General features: G+C 36.9%; 1 protein-coding gene across 1 annotated transcript; it reads right to left on the bottom strand.

The window, feature by feature from the left end:
* Positions 1-1,054: 1,054 nt before the first annotated feature.
* Positions 1,055-21,055, bottom strand: map7d1a (MAP7 domain containing 1a). The gene is given in 19 exon segments (XM_043261152.1): positions 1,055-1,620; positions 2,980-3,203; positions 3,375-3,429; positions 4,939-4,999; positions 5,119-5,169; positions 6,159-6,263; positions 6,946-7,126; positions 8,939-9,167; positions 9,170-9,214; positions 9,378-9,616; positions 10,169-10,290; positions 10,499-10,638; positions 10,835-10,957; positions 12,458-12,562; positions 13,619-13,730; positions 14,035-14,198; positions 16,208-16,228; positions 17,130-17,198; positions 20,941-21,055. Coding segments are annotated over 19 exon segments (2,163 nt in total). The 5' UTR covers positions 21,047-21,055; the 3' UTR covers positions 1,055-1,609.
* Positions 21,056-21,217: the final 162 nt, after the last annotated feature.

The following is a 21,217-nucleotide window of genomic DNA, read 5'->3' as shown; positions in this document are numbered from 1 at the left end:
GACCTGGTTAGATTTCCCAAAAGGATATGCATTACCTCCATTTCACAGGTCGTCGCTATACCAATCAGATTTAAGCTGCGAATGCAACAGTCTAAAGGAGGAGGGATTTTTCCCCACCATTCAGTGCATTGCATTGGTCTGTTTGCATAGTAATTAATAATAATTCTAGTTTAATTCAACGTCTATTCAATAAAAGGTGTAAGACTCTTTCAGAGCAAGGATGATGAGTATACTGATAACAATAAAGATTAAAAATCATTATAAACTCAATCTTGGAAATAGCAGAGTCAATCCATTCTGCCTTAAAGAGCTCCAGCATTTAAGGTTGAATGGCAATGCATGCTTAGAATTAAAAGAATGATATTGTGAGTTAGTGTGGACGCCAATGTAGTTCTATCATTCATGGGTCTTTTTTGCAATCTCTCCAATTTTTACCATTAAACAAAGCAAAAATACCGGGAAGAATTTTATAGCGAAATAATTATATAGAATGATAATAAAGGAACATTTTCAGAGCACCAACTTGCCTTTTAACAACTAACAAAACATTGTTCATGACCAATTACCTTAAAAATACTCCTTAACTTAAATATACACCTAATCGTATCTCCTCAGAATACACCATGATTGGAAACACTATACAAATCATTATGCCAACAGCCAGGGCCAATAGTTTGCGCTCTCACGGTCTAACAAAGTTCCAGAGTGGCTATAAACTGCCATCATTTGGAGTTAAATAGGACGCCTTTGGGTATTGGCGATCTGTGCCGGTTTAAAAATAGACAAACTTGAAATAACAGGCATTTTACCAAAATATTATGAACACAGAACATGACAAAAGTTAGAAATTTAACACAAACCTCAGTAATGCATGTGCATGCATAGCGAATTTGGCCGTTGATATATTTGGATATGACATTTCTTATGCAAGTAAGCACATTTATCCATGTTTACATCTGTATGCATTCATTTGTTACATCTACTGCTTTAAAAATTATGTCACTACAAGACAATATTAAAAACATCGAGCATTAAAAAACTCGGAAACAGTGCAGACGTGTCTATCCCTTTAATTCTGTTTTATTCACAGATCGTCTCTTCCAATTTACATTATTCACATACAACTGTACCCAGTAGTTACAATTCTCTTCAAGTTAAATAACTAAACATTGAAAAATAAAACACCCAAAGCACTTCCGCGTTCAACCCATTATAGCAGGAATAACGACAAGGATTATTTTTCATCACAAGCCTTTTAAAAAAAAAAAAAAAAACGAAACAAAAAAAAAATAACATTGTACTGCGGTGATCAGATAGAGGCATGAATTGGTCTGCCATAAAGTGTGTGAGGTCAGTGTCTTGATAAATTGTGATTCTGGTGTACGTTGGCGTTTAGCTCAGCTTGATTGTTGTTTAGCTTCCTTGTAATTTCCATCATGCACCATGAGAGAGGCTCTGATGGTGGGGTTGCTCTGTACAGTCTAAACAGAAGACAGTTTTTGGGTTTGGCACAGGTCTCTTGCATGCTGTGCTTCTATCCGTCGGGTCCCTCAGGCAGTCATTGTTGAGGGACTCGCAGATTTAAGGCTTCATCCAACTGTTTATGACCTTAGAGGACCTCTGGAAGAAGAACATGGAGATTAGACATGCAAGTGTTTCATTTATTGTAAATGTAATTACATAACATAATATTTTTATAAATTAGGAAATAATGCAAAATGCATTATGACATGAGCATCATTTTTTTATAACTCAGACTGTGTTCTTTTTAATTAAATTAAATTAATAAATATTTCAAAAGCGTACAGCCACATGTAAAAAAAATACCCAGATTTTAATCAACTGAATAATTGATTATATTAATATTTTTCTTTTTTTTATTAAGATTTAATATTTCTCAAAAGCTTATTAAAAAGGGGTATTAAAGGAATCAAAGAATCCTGAAAAAATGTACCACAGTTTCTGCTAAAATATTAAGCAGCACAAAGGTTTTCAACACTGATCATGTGACACTGAAGACTAGAGTAATGTCCGCTGATGATCCCAGAAATAAATGTAAAAATGTATATTCAAATAGGAATATTTGAAAATATTTTATACTTGTATATAATATCTGATTAATCAAAATATATTCAGCCTTGGTCACGGTTTTCTTAACCTTTTGAAATCTTACTGACCCCAAACGTTTAAACAGTCAAATATGTTTTATACACAATTACAGTAGCTTAGCTGATATGGAACTATTTATGTTAAATTATCATGATTTTTCAGCGAGTAAAAAAATGAGTGCTTTGGTCCTGAGAAAATGTTATCTGTGTTATCTATAAAATGTTTCTATCTTCGTAATCACATGATACATCTATAATAATTCTATAGCTAACATGAGATGAAGGCTGCGCTCCAGATATAGCAAAGCAAAGATCCTGGATATCACTTGGGATTAAATATGAACATCTCAGTTTACGAGAGCTGGCATGGCACGAGGTAAGCCCCTTGTGTTTTCTTTGCGGATGATTAATGGCTGAAGGGCTGTCTGCAGGAGGACAGGTGGAGGTACGTGCTGAGGGGAGCGGGACCAAGTAATGCTGACCAGGCTGAGGGAAAGGGGGGTGAAGAGCTAAGCCAAGGGGTCCTGTTTCCAGTTTTGGGTGCCAGTGAGGCCGGATCAGGTCTTCATGACACCATTTCAGGAATCCAGACCAGTGCCAGGCTCTTCACCCCGTTACCCCTGCCTGACGCACCCGCAGGGCAACATACAGCCACCACGACCCCCGTATCTGAGACAACATTAACCCTCAGACCTAACAGAAAAAACCTCGGAAAGATGACGACAATTACTCTTTCCCACCAAAAGAAGCATTAATAGTAAACACACAACTTAAAACTGTTCAAATGCAAAGGGCTTGTCTTGAAACTTGAAAAATATTGCTTTATCACTAGTCGCAGTTTAAGGAGAGATTGACGCTGAAACCCGCTCACCTGCCACATGCTGAGGCTTAATGGGGCCTGTTTTCTTAAGGAATGATTCTCCGCTCTCAAAGGCCATGATTGGCTCATCGGGTCTGTCAATCTCGGATTTCTCCCGTCCGTTGTTGTGATTGGACAGCTGAATGATCTCTTCGAAGTGAGACGCCTCCCCTTTCGCCGACAGTCCATTCTCGTGTTTGGAAGGCTGAACACCATTGACCACAAGAACGGACAGACTGCAAAAGAAAACAGATGGTTTAAATGAGTGTTGAACCGCTACAAATGTAATCTACGCGAAAAATCTGAATATCGCAAACGCAATTTGCGAACAAAGATGTGTTCAAGAAAATAAGACCGTCACCTCTGGGTAAACTGACAGAAAATAGAAATGCAAACACAGGACTTACCTTTCCTTCACACCATCTTGTTTCAATGCCGGGCTTGGCTGGTAGTCAGCAGCTGCTAGGAAAAAGACAGAATGTCATGCTAATAGTTTCTTAAAATGGCAATCTTGTTTGTTTTAGAGTTCCTTTGCCAAATCAATGTTCCTTTCCCAGACGCTTGTACAATTGACAGAATAAACATTTCAGCAGTTCATCTGGAATCATTTCCCGGATTCCCATTGCTCATTGTATTTACAACAGCTAGTTAATACACAATACATAATAGGAATTGCGCTGAGAATGTCCTTTTGTATTTGTATTTACACTACCATTCAAGAGTTTGAAGGTCAGTAAGTTTTTTTCCTAATTAATACTTTTTTTCAGCAAGGTTGCATTAAACTCAACAGAAGTTACAGATGAATGAGTGATAAAATGAACAAGGCTTAATCGCCATTTTAAGACAAATCTATACATTTTTCCACAAAAAAAAAAAAAAAAAAAAAAAAAATAATAAAGCAACTGTTTTATGATATTAGAAATTTTCCTTGATTACAAAAATCAGCTTATTAGAATGATTTCAAGGATCATGTGGCACTGAAAACTAGAGACACACTAAAGAAATTTGTTTTCAAATGTAATATTACTTTTATTCTATTTTCAGCATTTGAATGACAGTTTATGTATTTCTAGTGGCTAATAAAAATACGTAACACTTTACAAAAGTTACCAATAGTTTGAGTATTTACTTTAATTACGAACAATACTTCTACAGCATTTAATAATCTTAGTTCATTTTAATTTCAGCATTTACTTATGCATTATTAAAATCACAAGTAGTGTTTTGTTAACATTAGTTATTGTACTGTAAACTAACATGAACAAACACTGATTTTTTTGTATTTTCATTTATTAACTAAAGCAGCGTAATAAGTGCATTGTTAATGTTAGTTAATACACTAACTAATGTTAACTAATTACACTTTTATTGTAAAGTGTTACCGAATAACACTAGCAGCTGGATGAAAGTAGACTTGATAGTCATTCATCCAGTCGGGGTGTGGGAAAAAAAGTAAATAGACAGTGATGGATTCACCATGCTACTCTGCCAATTGTCATACTCCATTACAGAAAGCACTGGTTTTGAATAGCAACAGGGATTCGCTGTGACGCAAGCATCAAGCAGTAGTGTGTACACAGTTTTGCACGCTATATCCTCTTTGGCGGACTACACGGAGTAACAAATCCCTGTCCCAACCTTGAGGAAATATTGCAGATATAAGCTTAACATTGCAAAAAGAAGGTTTTCAAAAGGGTGTGGATGTGGGAACTTTTATTTATGCTTTTCCTAACAAGGGAAAATGATTTTGAAGTATAAAAAAAAAGGTATAACGACAGAGCCAGGGAAAACATTATGTGAGACTGACGCAAACGGGCTGTTGCTGATTCAAACAGATCGAAATAGAAATGTTCAAACGGTCCTGAACAGAGCACTGTAAGCCAAATCCTATTTAAGAGTATTGGTAAGCAGTGATATGAACAATTTATACTAAAATTTTTAAACCAACGTAATTTTGAGCTAACGTCATACCTTTATTCAGCTCCGAATCTGTAGCTTTTCCATTGACTTGAGAAGGAGATTTTGTGTCTTTCTGCATGAAGGAAAGAAAAGAAAGAGCACAATTAGATTCGGAGCTCTTGAACCACAAGGGGAAACTGGAGCCTTGCTACCGCCGCAGTGAGGCTGTTTTAAATGAGAACGGCGCTGTACCTTGTCTCCTGCATCTGTTTTGCGTGTTCTTTTCATAATCTCCTCCAGACGCTAAAAACAATGCACAGAGGAGACAAAAGTAAAACATGGAAAATGTTTCAAGAGTTTCACAATCAAATTTAAACCTGGAAATAAACAACGTTTTTGAACTTTATAAAATGCACAACAAAAGGAAACGCGACGTAACATGAAATATGTGGCGTTCTGCACTATTTATAGATTACTAAGCTAGCAAATATTGCGACGTTGATCCTGTAACTGGTTGATCGTGAAGCACAAAATATTGTATCATTTCTGAATCTTTCCGCATGACACGGTCATGAGGTTTCACACATATTGTGGAGTTCGTTTAATGTGTAATATTTAATATTTAGCTGATTTATATCTGTCTATATGCACATTACATTATTATACCGTTACAGACATATTTCTCTCAATATCAATCTTATCTGGTTCTTTGGAGTTTCAAAATCAGAATCTGCAACATTAAGCAGTCCAAAAGACAGCAGTAGATGTTTATGGGCAACACAATGTTCAGATTTCAAATACGCACTACAGGGTGTCAGGCTCTGAGGACACCGTGTCTTCCAAAAATCACACCATGAGTCGAGGCTCTAAAGCAGCCCTGATAAACCGACTTGTAGGGGACGTACTGTGGTGTCCCTGTGGGGTAATACTACTGGAACATAATAAACTAGGCTGACTCCCGTATAACAGGTTCAGGGAACAGGATCAGGAGATGTATGTCGAGCTGTTGTATGATCTGTGGAAGATGCATGAATTTCGAGAGCTCGCACTTCACTACTATCCCACGTAGTCACCTTGAAAAGTTATTTTATTTTGCTCTACCGCATTCTGCGCCTGATGGCAATTGTGGGCATGTGTGACTAGTTAGGGGAGGAAATGAAAGGATTTAAATAGACTGCTGAGTTTTCAGTTTGTGAAGATATGCAAACAGTTCCCGGTTGTATGGCTTTTAAAGATGAATCAAAATGACCTTATAAAGAAAAATATAAATGTGAGGTGAAAACCTTTCCTACCTTCTTTCTCTCCAACCTCTCCTGCTCCTCCTTCTGGAAGTGTTTCTCTCTCTCCAGTCGCTGTTTCTCGGCTTCCTCTCGGGCCTTTGCTTCAGCCTCCTCTTTCTACAAATTCAACGATCATGTGATCAGATTCACACTCAACACAACTTTCTCTGCAGCTGAAGACATTTTATTCAATTCATTTCTATTATATTATTTTAATTGTTATGATTAGTGAATGAGTTTCTTTAAAACTTTTTTTTTATTAAATATTAGTTACTTTAGCTAATGAAACATAACTAGAAAATTTTATGATAGCTATAGAAATTTCCACGACTTTCTAATACTTACATTGAATTAAAACCTCAAAATGTCTTTATAGTTCTGTTTTCCATGGCTGTGGGGACTCTGATTCCTACTTAATATCTATTTACATACCATTTTGAACACCAGGTGGTGGTAAAACCTCAAAAATGCTGCTACACTAAATGGCCTAAATGGCAGTTAATATGAATGCATTCGAAGAAGAGCAGATTTGTAAGAACCTGACATACTTGTGTAGTATTATTGGTCTCATCGTTTTTATAAAATGCTCATATTTTACAGCATTTAATATAAAATTCATGTCATAAAGATTGACCCCTAAAAACCTCCCGAAGAAAAAGCTGAAATTCATGGCTCTGATGCAACTAAACAATTCAATATTCATTATTGAAAAGTCTATACGTGTCAGTATATGCATTTATACAGCTTTTATTTGATAAAGTGTGTTGTTCAGGAATCTGGGAAATGCAGTGTTTCTGACCTGTTTCTGGAGGCGTTCGTTCTCTTCTTGTTCAATTTTGGCTCTTTCCTCTGCCTCCTTCTCATCCTGCAGGCGTTGAGCCTCCTCTCTTAACTTCTCCTGCTCTGCCATGAGCTGCGCCTCCTCCTCCCTGCGCCTCCTCTCCTCTGCCTCCTGTACTAGCCTCTCCTCACGCTGTAGCCTGTGTGATGGAAAACAGTCAGTAATTGTACACACGTTAGGTAGGATAAAGTCCCTTCAGGTAGCATTAAACTATGAACTTTTTGAGTTATTGAAACAAAAGGGCATGGGAACGCAGGTGGACTTTGGTGTCTATTGAAAAATTGATGGTTTTGCTGCGGCTGGTAACTGGTAAATTCGAGATATGGTCTACTGGATGGAGAGTTTGAATCAGTGAATCTTTTTAGTCCTGACCAAAATATCCGCACCCTTAGTTACCAGCGGCATTGGAGGATAAACAGTGTGGAACTCTCATTATGCTGTTGCCAAAGTCCCTTTTGGCTCATAAATGTGCTAAACTCGTAAACTGTCACTGAGAACACCAGACGTCAACAGCTCCACACCACAGAGGCTATTCCTGGAGCACAGCCTGATGGAGCAGGACATGTTTAAAAGCATACCAGAACGTGTGTTAGCTGAAGTGGAGTTTGGCTTTGATGGTACGGATACTATAGGTCAAAAGTTTAAAAAGTTTTATAGAGATTAAATTGTTATCCTGCCTATTTATTAGACAGATATGGTGGAAATGACAACGTTATTGGTGTGACAACGCCATGTGGGCTACCTGCTGTGTTTTGGTGTTTTTTTTTGTTGAGGAAGAGGCAGTTCATTTAAATATGCTGTGAAAATGAGGACGTGGAGTAGTGACTTTCAACAAGAGTGTGAATTGTGGAGAAAAAAAAAAAAACCTTAAAATATATACAAAAATAAATCATTTTTAAAATTTTTATTTTTAAATATTTTTAAACAATACAAAATGTATATAAAATAATAATAGTAATAGAATAATTTAATAAATTACCATAAATGTGTGTATATTTATTTATTTGTAATTATTTTAAAAGGTGGTATATCATGAAAATCTAACTTTTCCCGGTTTTAAGTGCTATAATTAAGTCCCCAGTGCATCTACCAACCAAGTAAACATGAAAGAGTAACCCAGTAACTTTGTTTTAGTAAGCCGTTTTCTGCAAAAAAATGAGTAGATCTGATCTCGCTCCTCTTGTAACGTTGCAAAGGGATCTAATTATAATATTATCGCTCTTTAATCTGTAAATTTCCACCTGCTGCACCATCATTTTGTTTTCAAAAGCGACAATGGTTACCAGTTCAAATGCCATGGCGAAAGTTTGTACAAAATATGCCAACTGATCTGTCTCTGGGTGCACAGAGCTCAGAAAACTATTTAGATTCCTAGCCTCAGAGGAGACGAGAGAACAAAACTGTATATTGCTGCAGATCTAAAATAAACCTGTGATTTCTTTCCCAAACAGTGCATAGCCTGTGCATTTCTTTTAATAACCATCTGTTTTTGTAACTGTGTTTTGAACGGAAACTTGCGTGTGAACGAGAACTTAGTTTAGTACTTACATGCTGTGGCAAATGCTTTCTGTTCATGTGCTTTGGATGTATCCACTCAAAAAACCCATACCTCAGACGTTTAAACGAATTTCAAATGCATGATTTCAATCCGAAAAACTTGATAATCAGAGCCAAAACAAGTGCTTTTTAGCATGTACAAGTTGTAATGGAATGTCTATTCTGGAAAACAAGGCGGAGTGCAAAGTCTCATTTGCATTTAACGAAATATGCACGGAAATCTGTGTTTCTGTTTCCACTCAAAATTATACAATTAATCATCTGTAGTGTATTTTACTCAAAATTCACAGACATAATATATATATATATATATATATATATATATATATATATATATATATATATATATATATATATATAAAAATTATCACAAAATTAATATAAATTAGGTAACCTTTCTCTCTCCTGCTGTTCTCTACGTTCTTGCTCTTCCTTCTCTCTCTGTTCCCGGGCCTGTCGTCTTTTTTCAGCCAGTATGCGCGTGGCTTCCTCTGGGTTATTGGTTCCAGCCATAGGTTTGCCTGGAGAAGGAGTTGGGGAAGCCACCTGAGCGGGGACAACAGAGGACTCCTCGGGAACAGAGGGCGCAGAAACAGCCGTGATTGGTGCACTTGCAACAGGGGCGTGTCCGGAACAGATGAGAGGATAATGGAGGGGACAGGAGACGAGGCTGGAGAAAACACAGAGAAACGAAGCGGGGAAAAAATGAGGACTGGAGGGTGAGAAAAAAAAAAAAAATAGGTGTAAAATGACACACTTGCATGTTTTAAAGGAAAAGCTCCTGTTAAGAGGGAATCCTGCATCAACATCACAATCATCATCAGCGCACTCACTCTTTGGTTCTTCGGGTGTAGCAGGCCTGCGGGTCTCTTTGACTCTCTCTATAGTGACAGGCGAGGCTGTGCGGGTCTCCACACGGGCTGGGGTCCTGGCCCTCTTCGGTCTGGCTTTAGGAATGTTTGGACTCGCTCGAGCTGAGGGAGGTTTGGGAGATACTGCAGGACTGGGGGAAGATGCACGGCCTTTGGACATCACAGGAGACGCAGATCTCAGTTTGGATACTGGACTCGGACTAGAAACATAAAGAGAAACTCAATTTAATGGCTAAGCTGGAAAGATGTATTAACACAGCATGAAAGCACATGACCTAAAAAAGCAGCCTGATATTCCATAATGTCATAGAAATAGATTAATGAAGATTAAACAAATTAAACGCATAAAAGCATCTTTAAAACTACAGCTAAACTATGTATCTATATAGCATAACTTGAAACTAAACTATGACTTTTGGCTAAAAAGGTGAGAGAGGTCAGAGACAGCATTACATAACTCAGCTTTGGTTTACAGAATTAGAAAAAGCTCAGGGCAAAAAGGCACATTAAAAAGCTTCTATTGTATCTTCCTTTTATATGAAAGGCAGTGCTTCCAGAATATGAGCATCTAAAACAGTTTCATTCTGACTAGAAACAGAAATGATATCTATCTATCTATCTATCTATCTATCTATCTATCTATCTATCTATCTATCTATCTATCTATCTATCTATCTATCTATCTATCTATCTATCATCCATTTGTGTTTAAAAGCTGCAAGACTAAAACTAATCCAATACTGTCATCTTACCTAGGCTCTATCCTGGTTTTCATTGAAGGCATGGACTGCCTCTTCTTCAGCACCTTCTCTTTGGTGATGGTACTCCTCTCCTTTTCATTTTCTCTGTCCTTTTCCGTCTTATCCTTCCTCATCTTGGAAAAAGTAAAATAAAAACAGTGTTAAAGCCTTTGTTACCTCTAAATTTCAATTTCTATTTCTATTAATTGCTATTAATTTTTAATTTAACATGAGACAAAACAAGACTTGGATATATGGATTCATGATTAATTTCTCACAGCAAAACATTACATAACAGGAATGTATAAAGATGTAGAGCGAAAAGAGTCCAAAATGACCCACAGGAGTAGCGTCTCGTCTGCGCTGGGCGATGTCGGGCGTGCTGGTGGTGACCCTCCAGCGATCGGAGCAGCGGTGATGTGGCCGATGAGCACACGTTGAGAGAGGACTGGCAGACGCCGAGCGAGGACACAACGGAGACTCTGCATGAAAGAGCGCAAATTTAAATCCCAATTTGCAGCACACAGAGCAGAAACGGGTTATGCTGTTATTTTTGACACGCACATGCCCTTAAAATAGAAGAATACTGCAAATTAGCATTTATAAAAAATACTTTGTTAAAAGACCGAGGCTAAATCACGAACGTAAAGGGTACTGTGATTGTATCCTGTCACTCACGGGCATCTCTGGAGTTGTTCAGCACGCTGGCAGCACTGCGACTGCGAGCCAAGAAAGAAAGAGTGGGCGTCATCAGCCTGTCCACAATGCTGCTCTCCCAGGGACTCAGCTGCATGCTACGAGCTGCAAGAAGAGATTAAAAATGAGTTCCTATAAAAATACACTTGCTAACTCCTTCCCCAACACACAACAGCTGCGACATTCATTTTTGTGATCACGATCATGACAATGACAAACAACCGTGTTTTTCTCCCTTGCTAACAACAGGGAGTCCGCATGTATGAAAAGCCAGTAAAGGTGAACAATAAACAAGTAAAAAAAAAAAAAGAACATTTGTGAAAATTGCTTAAAACATACTGAAAGAGTTATTCATCCAAAAATGTAAAAAATAACAAGAACAAATAGGTGGTAGAAAGGCATTTTCGAAAGAGAGATCGAGAGAGATATTGCCCATAGCTGAACATTCATCAGCACTCATGGAAAAGTTCCCAGACTCGATTAGCTGTCTCAGCACTAAGCATGAACTCTACTTTCTGCTCTACTCCATCTATTGTTTTTGGGTGCACTCACAAATAGTGCGTGCCCTACTTACAAATGAGTTTTCATCTCAGTACATCCAATAAAAGAAGCACCAGCCATTTTTGGGAAAAATAAATCAACTAGACCTCAATTCACTAAAAAAAAAAGGCCCTTCTGTGTGAAATATAAAACCATCAATACATTGGTCTTTTTCAATAATGTTCAGACATGCAATGAATATACGTGAACAAAAATGTCAATGAAAACAGTGGGCACTGACTGAAGAAATACAGCACAGGCACGCTTTAAACATTTCACAGAAAGATGTTTGTTAGGTTTTAAAAGGTAAAATGGTAATACTTTACAATAAGCTTAAATTTTTTACATTAGTTAATGCATTTGTGAAAACTAAGAAATATTTTACTGTATTAATGTCTTAATATTAATTTACACAGTTTGAATGGCATTTAAAAAAAATAACTAAACCAAATGTAATTTAACCTATATTAATAAAAGGATGTAAATCTTAATTTATGATACCTAATGCTTTAACAAACATCCTTAACCAACCAAGTGTTACAAAAAAAAAAACATTACATAAAATAAAATTATTTAAACAGACAAGCATTTGGACACTTAAAAATGGTTTGTTTAAAAAATAAATAAATAAAAACTTTAGCATACATTTTTTTATTCTGTAAAATTCATACATTTTAAGTGTAAGTGTCCAAATACTTTCTTCGACCATTGTATCATCATGCATCATATGCAGGTGAAGGTATGGAGAAGAATGCAAGTATTCACCTTTAAAAGAAGTTACAAGAAACAGAAAACCACCACCAAAAATAAGACAAAAACAGAACACCACTGAGAACGGTGAAAGACGATGAAAATTTAAAAAATTCAAATTTGGTCGAACTGAAGACACTGACGAAGAGACGGTTTGGAAGGAGGGAATGATTGAGTGATCACGGAGGCCGAGCAGGTGATTTGTCTCAAGGGAGAAATCAAAGGTGGTAGGATAAAATGGAAACTCATAATCATGTGAAGGGAGGAGCCTGTGAAGACGTGAGGGAGGGGCTAGATCCGGAGGCGTGTCCTTACTTCTGCTAGGGGACGTCCAGAGAGTGGCAGAAGACTTGGAGAGCCGCTTGTTTATGACTGAATCCACATGTTTGGGCAGGTTGACAGCTGATATTGAGCATCTGCCTGTAAAATCCAGAGAACACCGCATACACAATGCTGAGGGGACCAAGGAGGAACGATGGGGGGGCAGTCAAAAAAAATTAACCACTAATCCCTTAAATACACAAAACAGCCACTGATATATAGGACAAGTAAATATATAGGTCAAAATATACAATAAAACTACTGTTTGAGCATCCAAAAATGGTTATCTGTATCCTGGATAACCACTGTTATGCATGTAGCGTCTAAATATTAACACAACTGCTTTTTTTTTTTTTTTTTTTGAGCTGAGATGCTCAAAGTTCATTATCTACAGACTTTATAATGAGGTCACTGCCTCCACTGCGCCTCTTAAGGCACCATCAGAGACTGCAATGACTATGCATTACTTTCGGGAGGGGGAAAAACTAAATCAAGTCAGTTAGAAAATAAGATCCTTGAAAAAACAGCATTGGTTAGCCTATAAATTGAGGTCTTGAGTCCCAGCGGAAGTGGTAGAAAGCTCCATTAAAGTTCATTACCCTATTTCCAAGCAAGTCATTCTCGCCTCCTGTTATAAACGGACCCATAAAATACACAAAGGCACAAGATTATGAAGATGTTTCTCTTCATCTTTTGAGTTTTTGTACTTTTTCACCCTTTAAGGAATAAATCCTTAGCAAAAAAAAATAAAAATCTAAAAGCCTTCTGAGAGGATTTTGTGGGGCGCAGCACTCACTGAAACTAAAGCTACGGAAGGATACTGGGGTAAAAATGGAAAAGCATTTGCTGATCTGTATTAGCATTTTCCCACATGTACATCAGTCTGGCTTTGTAAAAAGTCTGATAAACTTGAGGACCTTTATATGGAATGGAAAATATTGTGCATTCTTAAGCACTTTATATGGTAAAATGTGGAAAAATGACAAACAGAATTATTTTATTCGCATCAGTCTCCACCACAAATCACCTCCATCCACAATCCAGCTTATTTTTTTCTTAACGTGGCTGTCGAATGCAGTTGCTATGAAAAGGAACCAGAAGCAATACCTACAGGTACCGTTTTGTGTTTATGTAAGTGCATTTTATGTAACTCACTCTGGCTTTGGCTGGAATTGCCGCTCAAGCCTCCAGCCCAGGACCATCTCTGCTGCCGAATCTCTGCCCATGTCTTTTTACCAGACCTCTGGATGGCTGCCTCATACCGCTCCTAACAAAAAATAAATACATCTTTAAAACGTAAAATAGGGCTAGCGAACACTTCTTATCGCACATTTAGATATAATGGGAAACTAGGAGGAACAAAGGAGATGATATTGATCTTTTAAAAAGGAAAAACTTTGCTCCACTTTCACTGATAAACAACTCATTTAGCGTTACTCAGAAAGATGAAAGAGGAAAAGAAACACTGGCACGTTGGCAGAAACCACACGGCCTCGGATAATCAAAGTGTGTAAAATTAGAAGAACGGGTTGTGTCGTGTGGGTTTGTACTGAACACCACTACTCTCTCACCTTGTTCTTCTCAAGTTTCTGTCTCTGTCTCTCCTCTAGATCTGCACGGCGCCTCTCTGCTTTCAGCCGCTGCTCCCCCAGCTTCCTCCTCCGCTCCTCCAGCTGCTGCTCCCGAACCTGCCGTGCCCGTTCCTCCTTCTCCAGCCACTGAGACTTTTTAGCAGCTACATGATAGAGAAGAAGAGCCTGTCAGCTAACAAAACCAGGCCAGCATAGAATTCAGACACTCTTCGTTCAATACATTCCCAATTCTTGTTCAATTAATAGAAATTTGATCATTCAATTTGGCCCTCTCAGGTCCATTTCACCAAATTAAATCGCTACAATTTTAACATTTGGGGGCGGTAAGAATTTTAAATCTTTCTGAAAGAAGTCTCAATCTGATCACCAAGGTTGCATTTATTTGCTCAAAAATGCAGTAAAAATAGTACTACTGTAAAAGCTGTCAAGTTTTGTGTTCCCACTGATCCAGTTTAAATCTCTCAAAATGCTACAGTACACGGGAAGAACAACTTTGACGTTAAAGCAAGCAAAATCAGGCTGCACGTTAACTGCTGGGCCTAAATATGTTGATTCAGAATAAATGTTACCGCTTTCAGAGTATAAAAAGTGCTGATCAGATCATTAATGTGCAATATCTACCGTCACTGCAATAAAGAGTAAAAGCAGGGCTTGACATGAATAGACTCTGCGCCGAGAGCCTTCATCTCTCCGGAGGCTGGAGGTTTTAAATCTTTTTCTCAGAGCGCCACAGTTATAAAATAGTGATGGCCTGAGAGTGCCCGGGTGACGCTCTTCATCAAAATTTCATAACGCTGCTGGCAGATAGATGAGGTGGAAGACAACCCACAGTCTGAGAGACTACACTACATGTCCTACTATGAACATTTGACTCAGTCGCTGCAGCCCACACAATTATTAAACATTAATGTAGAGGTCTATGGTGATGGTAGAAGAGATGGATTGATGAGTTCGATTGACTGGCCTAAACTTTCAGGTCTAAATGACACACTTCACCCTTGTGTGACTGGAATGCAGCAGAATGTGTTTATCATGATTGCATTCACATCAATCATGATTTATTCACAGTTCAGTCGCTTCAAGACAGCAGCACATGTTATTTCTGGGTCTAAACGGATCCTGAAGTTAGTAATTATGGGAAACTTGTAAAACCTTGCTATGAAAACAAGCTTTCTGAAAAACATACACGTGTGAAAGGACATTTAGCAGTCAAAAGTTCGGTGGCCTATAACTGACCCCAAAGCTAAACAACACGAATGCGGTGCATTGTGTTATTGTCACATAAACGATAAATTACGACCTAAATGAGGTTTTGACTGATTCGCTGAAAAGAATTGTAAAAGAGAATCCCAAGTCAACAACTTTATTGATTATCAAAGTGTAAACCGGTTGATTTTCACATTTCCATCCTTTTATGAAGACTGACAAGCCTCATCATGTTCGTAGCACGTGATAGCAAAGCATTAGGGTAAAATCAGGAGGACAGCTGACCATGCTGGAAAAATCAGATCATACTTCAAATCAAACACATGGTGTGGCCGATATAAGCCAAGTCACAGAGCAATGACCCCAATGAGCTGTTTTTTTTATTATTATTATTATAATTTTTTTTATGAATCCTGAATTCATCTGAGCAGTTGCTGAGTCAAGTCACTTTGTCAGTACTTGTACGTCATTACTAATAAACACTTGACTAAATGCTATAATATTATAAAATAAACTAAATTACATTTTTAAAACATTCAATGTGTTACTCACAATCAATGTATAAAAAACAGTGGTATATTTAACCAACTCAAGCAGGGCCTAATCAGCTTAATCGAGGTGATTTACTGGAAACTGTATTTGGTAAACCATCTTATCAATCACCTAAACCAGCTTGAACCAGCTATTGAACATAGTTTGCCTGCTTTGCCCATTTATGTAAAAACTGGTATTCAACAAACTGGTTTAAGCATCATTTTCCAGCAGGGGAGAGTGAAAACGGTGGCGGTTTTACACTCAAAATTAAAGACACACAACAACCTGTCACTAATTTTGATTACGAGACAATGGAAATGGAAAGAAGCTCTACAAGTGAATAAGCATTTGATAGAGAAAGGGATGAAGCGCATAAGTCACCAACACCACCAGAGACGGAGGAGTGGCTTACCTTGAGTCTGGCTACGCTGTTCTGGGGAGGGAAGGTGAGAAAGAAGACAAAAACATTGTGTCAATCATGCAAAGCAGAGCAGCACAGCACAGCAATCTCTGCAGCCAAAACAAGCGTGACGTGATATGACGAACAAAACATGAAGCATGTGAGATATTTATGATTCTCTCATAAGGAGAAAATCTGTAAAGTGCTGGTTTGGTAAAGACATAGAAGTACTATGACATTTAGAAGTTATTTCATAATCATAATTGTTAATAATAAGTAAATAGGGGAAAGTTTATTACTATTACTATATTACTATTATTACTATTTAGGAGCCTAGAAAAAAAGAGCTTGTATGCAACGAAGCCATAGGAGAATTTAATTGTTTCCTGGCATGTATTTGAGTACAATTTTATTATATATTAATATAAAAATATATAATATAATGTAAATATATTTAATTAAATCTTAAATATTTAAATGATTATATTAATATCCATCTTTCCATTTTCAAAACTGCTTTTACATGAAACTGTTTGTAACGTCACCATATTATTCATTTTTCTTAATTAGTAAATGTGTTTAAATGTTAAAAAATATTAATGTATATTAGTATTTAAGAGAAAAACGCAGTTGTATAAAATAAACAATAAAAAAGTGGAAAAAAAATCATAAATAGCAAAAATATAAAGTGCATGCACATGCTTGTTAGTCTGAAAATACATGTGACGTCAAATGTAGCAATGACAAAATTCACACCTCTTTAAATCTATAAAAGCAATAGAATTTCTGCAGGCTTTTCTTAACAGCCTTTTCTGCTATGCACAAGCCTCTGAAGTTTGACGCATGAATGACATGAACAGTTTTTTTGTCCAACCACATCTGTACCCCAGACACCAGGGGGTGCTGTCTCGCTGTCTTCCTTGCGTTGTCTTACCGAGATATTTGGCCCTCTCCTCCCTCCTCTCCTTTGCCTGTTTCTGTCGCTCATCCAACTTTATTCCATCTGAGAAAAGAGACATAATAAAAGGTTTAGTTTTGGTGAAACGATCCGAAATTGCCACACTGCTGTTTCCAGAGTTTGTCTTTCTATCCAATAAAGCTGTCCTGGGCAGAGATGAAGAGAGATAGAGACAGTCAGACAGTGGGGTGCCGGGAATGAGAGAGCTTATTGTGTGGTAGAGGCTGCGCTCACATCTGCAGCAGTATAAAGCACTGGAAGCTGGCAGCAGCAGAGACTGGCAACATTCACACGCTCCAACTGACAGCAGAAAGCGCTGAGGACTCACAGTACAGATACAATTAATTAACATTCATTCAGAGTGAACCTTTACCTGCACTGAAAGACAGATCATTCAATTTATTGTATAAACACTATATAAAGCGCACATATTTTGGGAGTCAGGTTGACATGCATGCAACTCTTTCATTGTTTTATTATGCAATTTTCACCTTATTTGCTCAACTCCCGAACGATTCGTTTAACGATTCTTTTCAAACCCCTCCTCACTGGTCCGATTAGTCTCAATTTCATTCTATCGCACCTGTAATGCCTGATAAAGCAGTGCTTTGCGTACATAGTTAGCAGGGAAGCAGCCATTCCATAACATCACATCATTTATTTCGCTGACATTATATTTCCCTGTGCACTGCAACACATCAAGATGACTAGACAGTCATTAACGTTACGCCTCACACAGCACGTGCGGTACACAGCAAAGAAACATGCTTTATTTTAATTGCACATTCAAACCAGTTCACTCAGAGTTCAACACTTTAAACTGCTCCCCATTGAATCGGCCCCATGAAGTCTTTGAGTTAGCATCTCATGACCCATAAAGACTAGTATAACTTTTATCTGACTCATTAATAACGATCATAAGACTCCAGCAGTGTTCTTCTCCGTGACCTGTGCTCCACTTTGATTCAGTATTTATAGAGCACAGGAAGCTGAAGCGCAGTCTTGTGGGCCCTGACGAGCAGCCCATGTTCTCATTGATGAGTCACTGCACAGAGACAGAAAAAGCAGCAGACTGACCCAGAAAGGGTTTCCAGAGGGTCTGAGGCAGCAGAGAGATGCATAATTACTGACCTTACCAGAACCGCTTAAACACATAATCTGCATGAACAGAAAGGACTGATTGATATTGACCAATCAGCATTCAAGGCCAGAGCTATCAATTGTAGACTACATAAAAAATAAAAATAAATAAATTAAAATAAAATAATTATATTATAAAATAAATAATTATTATATATATTATTATTATTATTATTATTATTATTTATTTTTATTACTGTTTTAATTGATTATATATATATATATATTATTATTATTATTTATTTATAATTTATTTTTATTACTGTTTTATTGCTTTTATATATATATATATATATATATATATATATATATATATATATATATATATATAATCAATTAAAACAGTAATAAAAATAAATATAAATATATAATAATAATAATAATAATAATAATAATAATAATAATAATAATATATATATATATATATATATATATATATATATATATATATATATATATATATATATATATATATATATATATATATATATATATAAAATCAATTAAAACAGTATTTAATAACAATAATAATAATTTACAGATACATAAGCAGGAAGCAAGAGAAAAATAAAAAATGACTTTTGTACTGATTTATTACCCTAATTACTTAATCCTGATAATTATGATCTCAAGGTGCAGTTATGACTCTAATTTTCAGGTGTGAGAAGGATTTGTAAGTTTTCAAAACTATAAATTTAAAACTAATCATAAATGGGGGGAGCAAAGCATAATACTTTCTATTGTACTTGTAAATTGTTATTTTCACATATTTAACTTTCGAACTTTGACTGTGCAGATAAAATACATTTTCAAGACAACCAGAATAAAGATGAACTGCAAGAGGTGAAAAAAAAAAAATGAAAAAGAGATGAATCATCTTTGAAACAGCAAGCGAAATGAGTCAGTGTCTGAACTTCAGCTCTTCCCTTCCTTCACGTCTCCTTATGTACTTTCTCATAACTAATATATGAGTGAGGCAGCAGTCCCGAATCAATGGAGGACAATATTCTGCGGAACATACTGTTCAGTTTTACAAGATGATGCTTGACAGCAATGATGAGATGAGCTGAACTTGGCACCACAAGTAGTACAAAGCAGCTTAAAAACATAAAACCACCTGACATGCAGTAGAACTAAAGATAACCAAAAATATGCATATATCAAAGGTAAAAATTGGAAAACTAAAATTAACTATTAATTGATAAATACTGGTAAAGCGCTACAATTACTAATGTCACCTGTAATAAATTGAACTAAATCGAAATAATAATTAAGAAATTTAAGAGTTATCTGTATTTTAATGCATTCAGATGCATAATAGTACAGAACATGCATAATACCAATGCATAAATAAATACAAAAATTCATTTTAATTTGTTTGAGACAAAACTGTTACCAGATGTTCTGGCAAGTAGTGTTTTTGCTTTCGCATTACTCAGTAAATGTTTAGTTAAATCCTTAATTTATGGTTAAATTTGGTTACTCTGAGGTAAAGTGATTCCTACATGTCAACTCATCAACACTGATTATCCTCCCAAACTCTGTCTTTATAGTTAAATGATTCACAAATGCTTTACAAGTTACTAAGAATGGATCATTAAAAGGAACCAGATCAAAACAACATAACATCATAACACTAAATTACAACTGCATACACAGTTAGCATAGTTAAGTCAAACATAGTAACAAAAGTATAAATAGCTCTTCAAACACAGCTGTACCAGCTTTTCCCACAATATTAAAAACCTCCAAATGCTATACGACCACAATCTCATTTGTATAAAGAGACAACAATGAAGTAGGCAGAGAAAAGCCACCTACTTTCTCAAACCCAAACAACTCTCCCATTAACATGTATCTACATGTACTCATACAAGTGAAGGCTTTATACTATTAACGTGACCGAACCAAGAAGGAGGGTTAAATCCCTCCAATTGGCACAGCACTGTGAAATGTGATGCCCAGTCAGGTTTCATTGCTTCACCTCAGCTGATGACCAGAGGCGATTAGGAACTGCCTGTCGCCAGCCTTCACAAATCAGCATTAGCACCAACATTTTCCTCACTGAACGGATCCGTTTCTCCATTAATGTAATACAGCTGAAATAACTTAATTCTGGGAGCATTTACAGAAGCATGAGCGTGGAAATTCTTTGAGGGTCAATAAACAAATGCCTCTGTTAGCTTTCAAGACTTTGGTCAGGGGTAAACCCTCAATGGCGAGAGAGAATTCCTGAATGCTTCTCAAAGCACAGAAAACGTTTTGAATGGTTTAAACGGTTTATTGCTATCAATGTTATGTTGGGGGGAAAAAAGCCATACCAGGTTATGCAGGTTATGGAGGTCAAGTAGGTCAACGGGCTTTGTGTTCGAACACAAAAGCAACTCAAGATGAGTCAAACACCTTAAGCTTGGCCAACATGGTCTACCAACCTAAAACGGCTTGACCAAGATGATCTATCAAGCCAATTTGGGCACTATTTGCAAGGAGTGCTGTGCAGATCAACCTCAAAACAAACAAAAGGACAATAAAAGACCAACTTCAACCAACTACAAACCATGTAAACCCAACTACAAACTACTTTCATTCTGATCTTTGGTTTTGGGAAAACCAAAAACAAATATTGAACTGTCTTCAAGGTACCCACCTTTCTTGTGTTGAGGGCTACCACTCGATTTCGGAGTAGGTGTTGCTGGGGACTTCGCAATGGCATCTGGCCCTTTTGGGGTAATTGACTTCCTTGTGGAGTCCATCTTTGAGGGCTGGCCAGGCCTGATTTGAAGGGTGTTGACTTCCTCAGAGCTGGGATCACTGGGATTGGTCTCTGGAACAGCTGGGGAATCTAAGATGACGAAATAAGTGACAAGCGGGAGTTGAACTTCATTCTGCAAGTGTATTTGTCTGCAAGATGTGCGATTACACAG

Source organism: Puntigrus tetrazona, chromosome 16 (assembly GCF_018831695.1).
Source record: "Puntigrus tetrazona isolate hp1 chromosome 16, ASM1883169v1, whole genome shotgun sequence".
Lineage (NCBI taxonomy): Eukaryota > Metazoa > Chordata > Actinopteri > Cypriniformes > Cyprinidae > Puntigrus > Puntigrus tetrazona.
The sequence above is the reverse complement of the archived record's forward strand: the minus strand, read 5'-3'. Positions and strand labels throughout refer to the sequence as shown.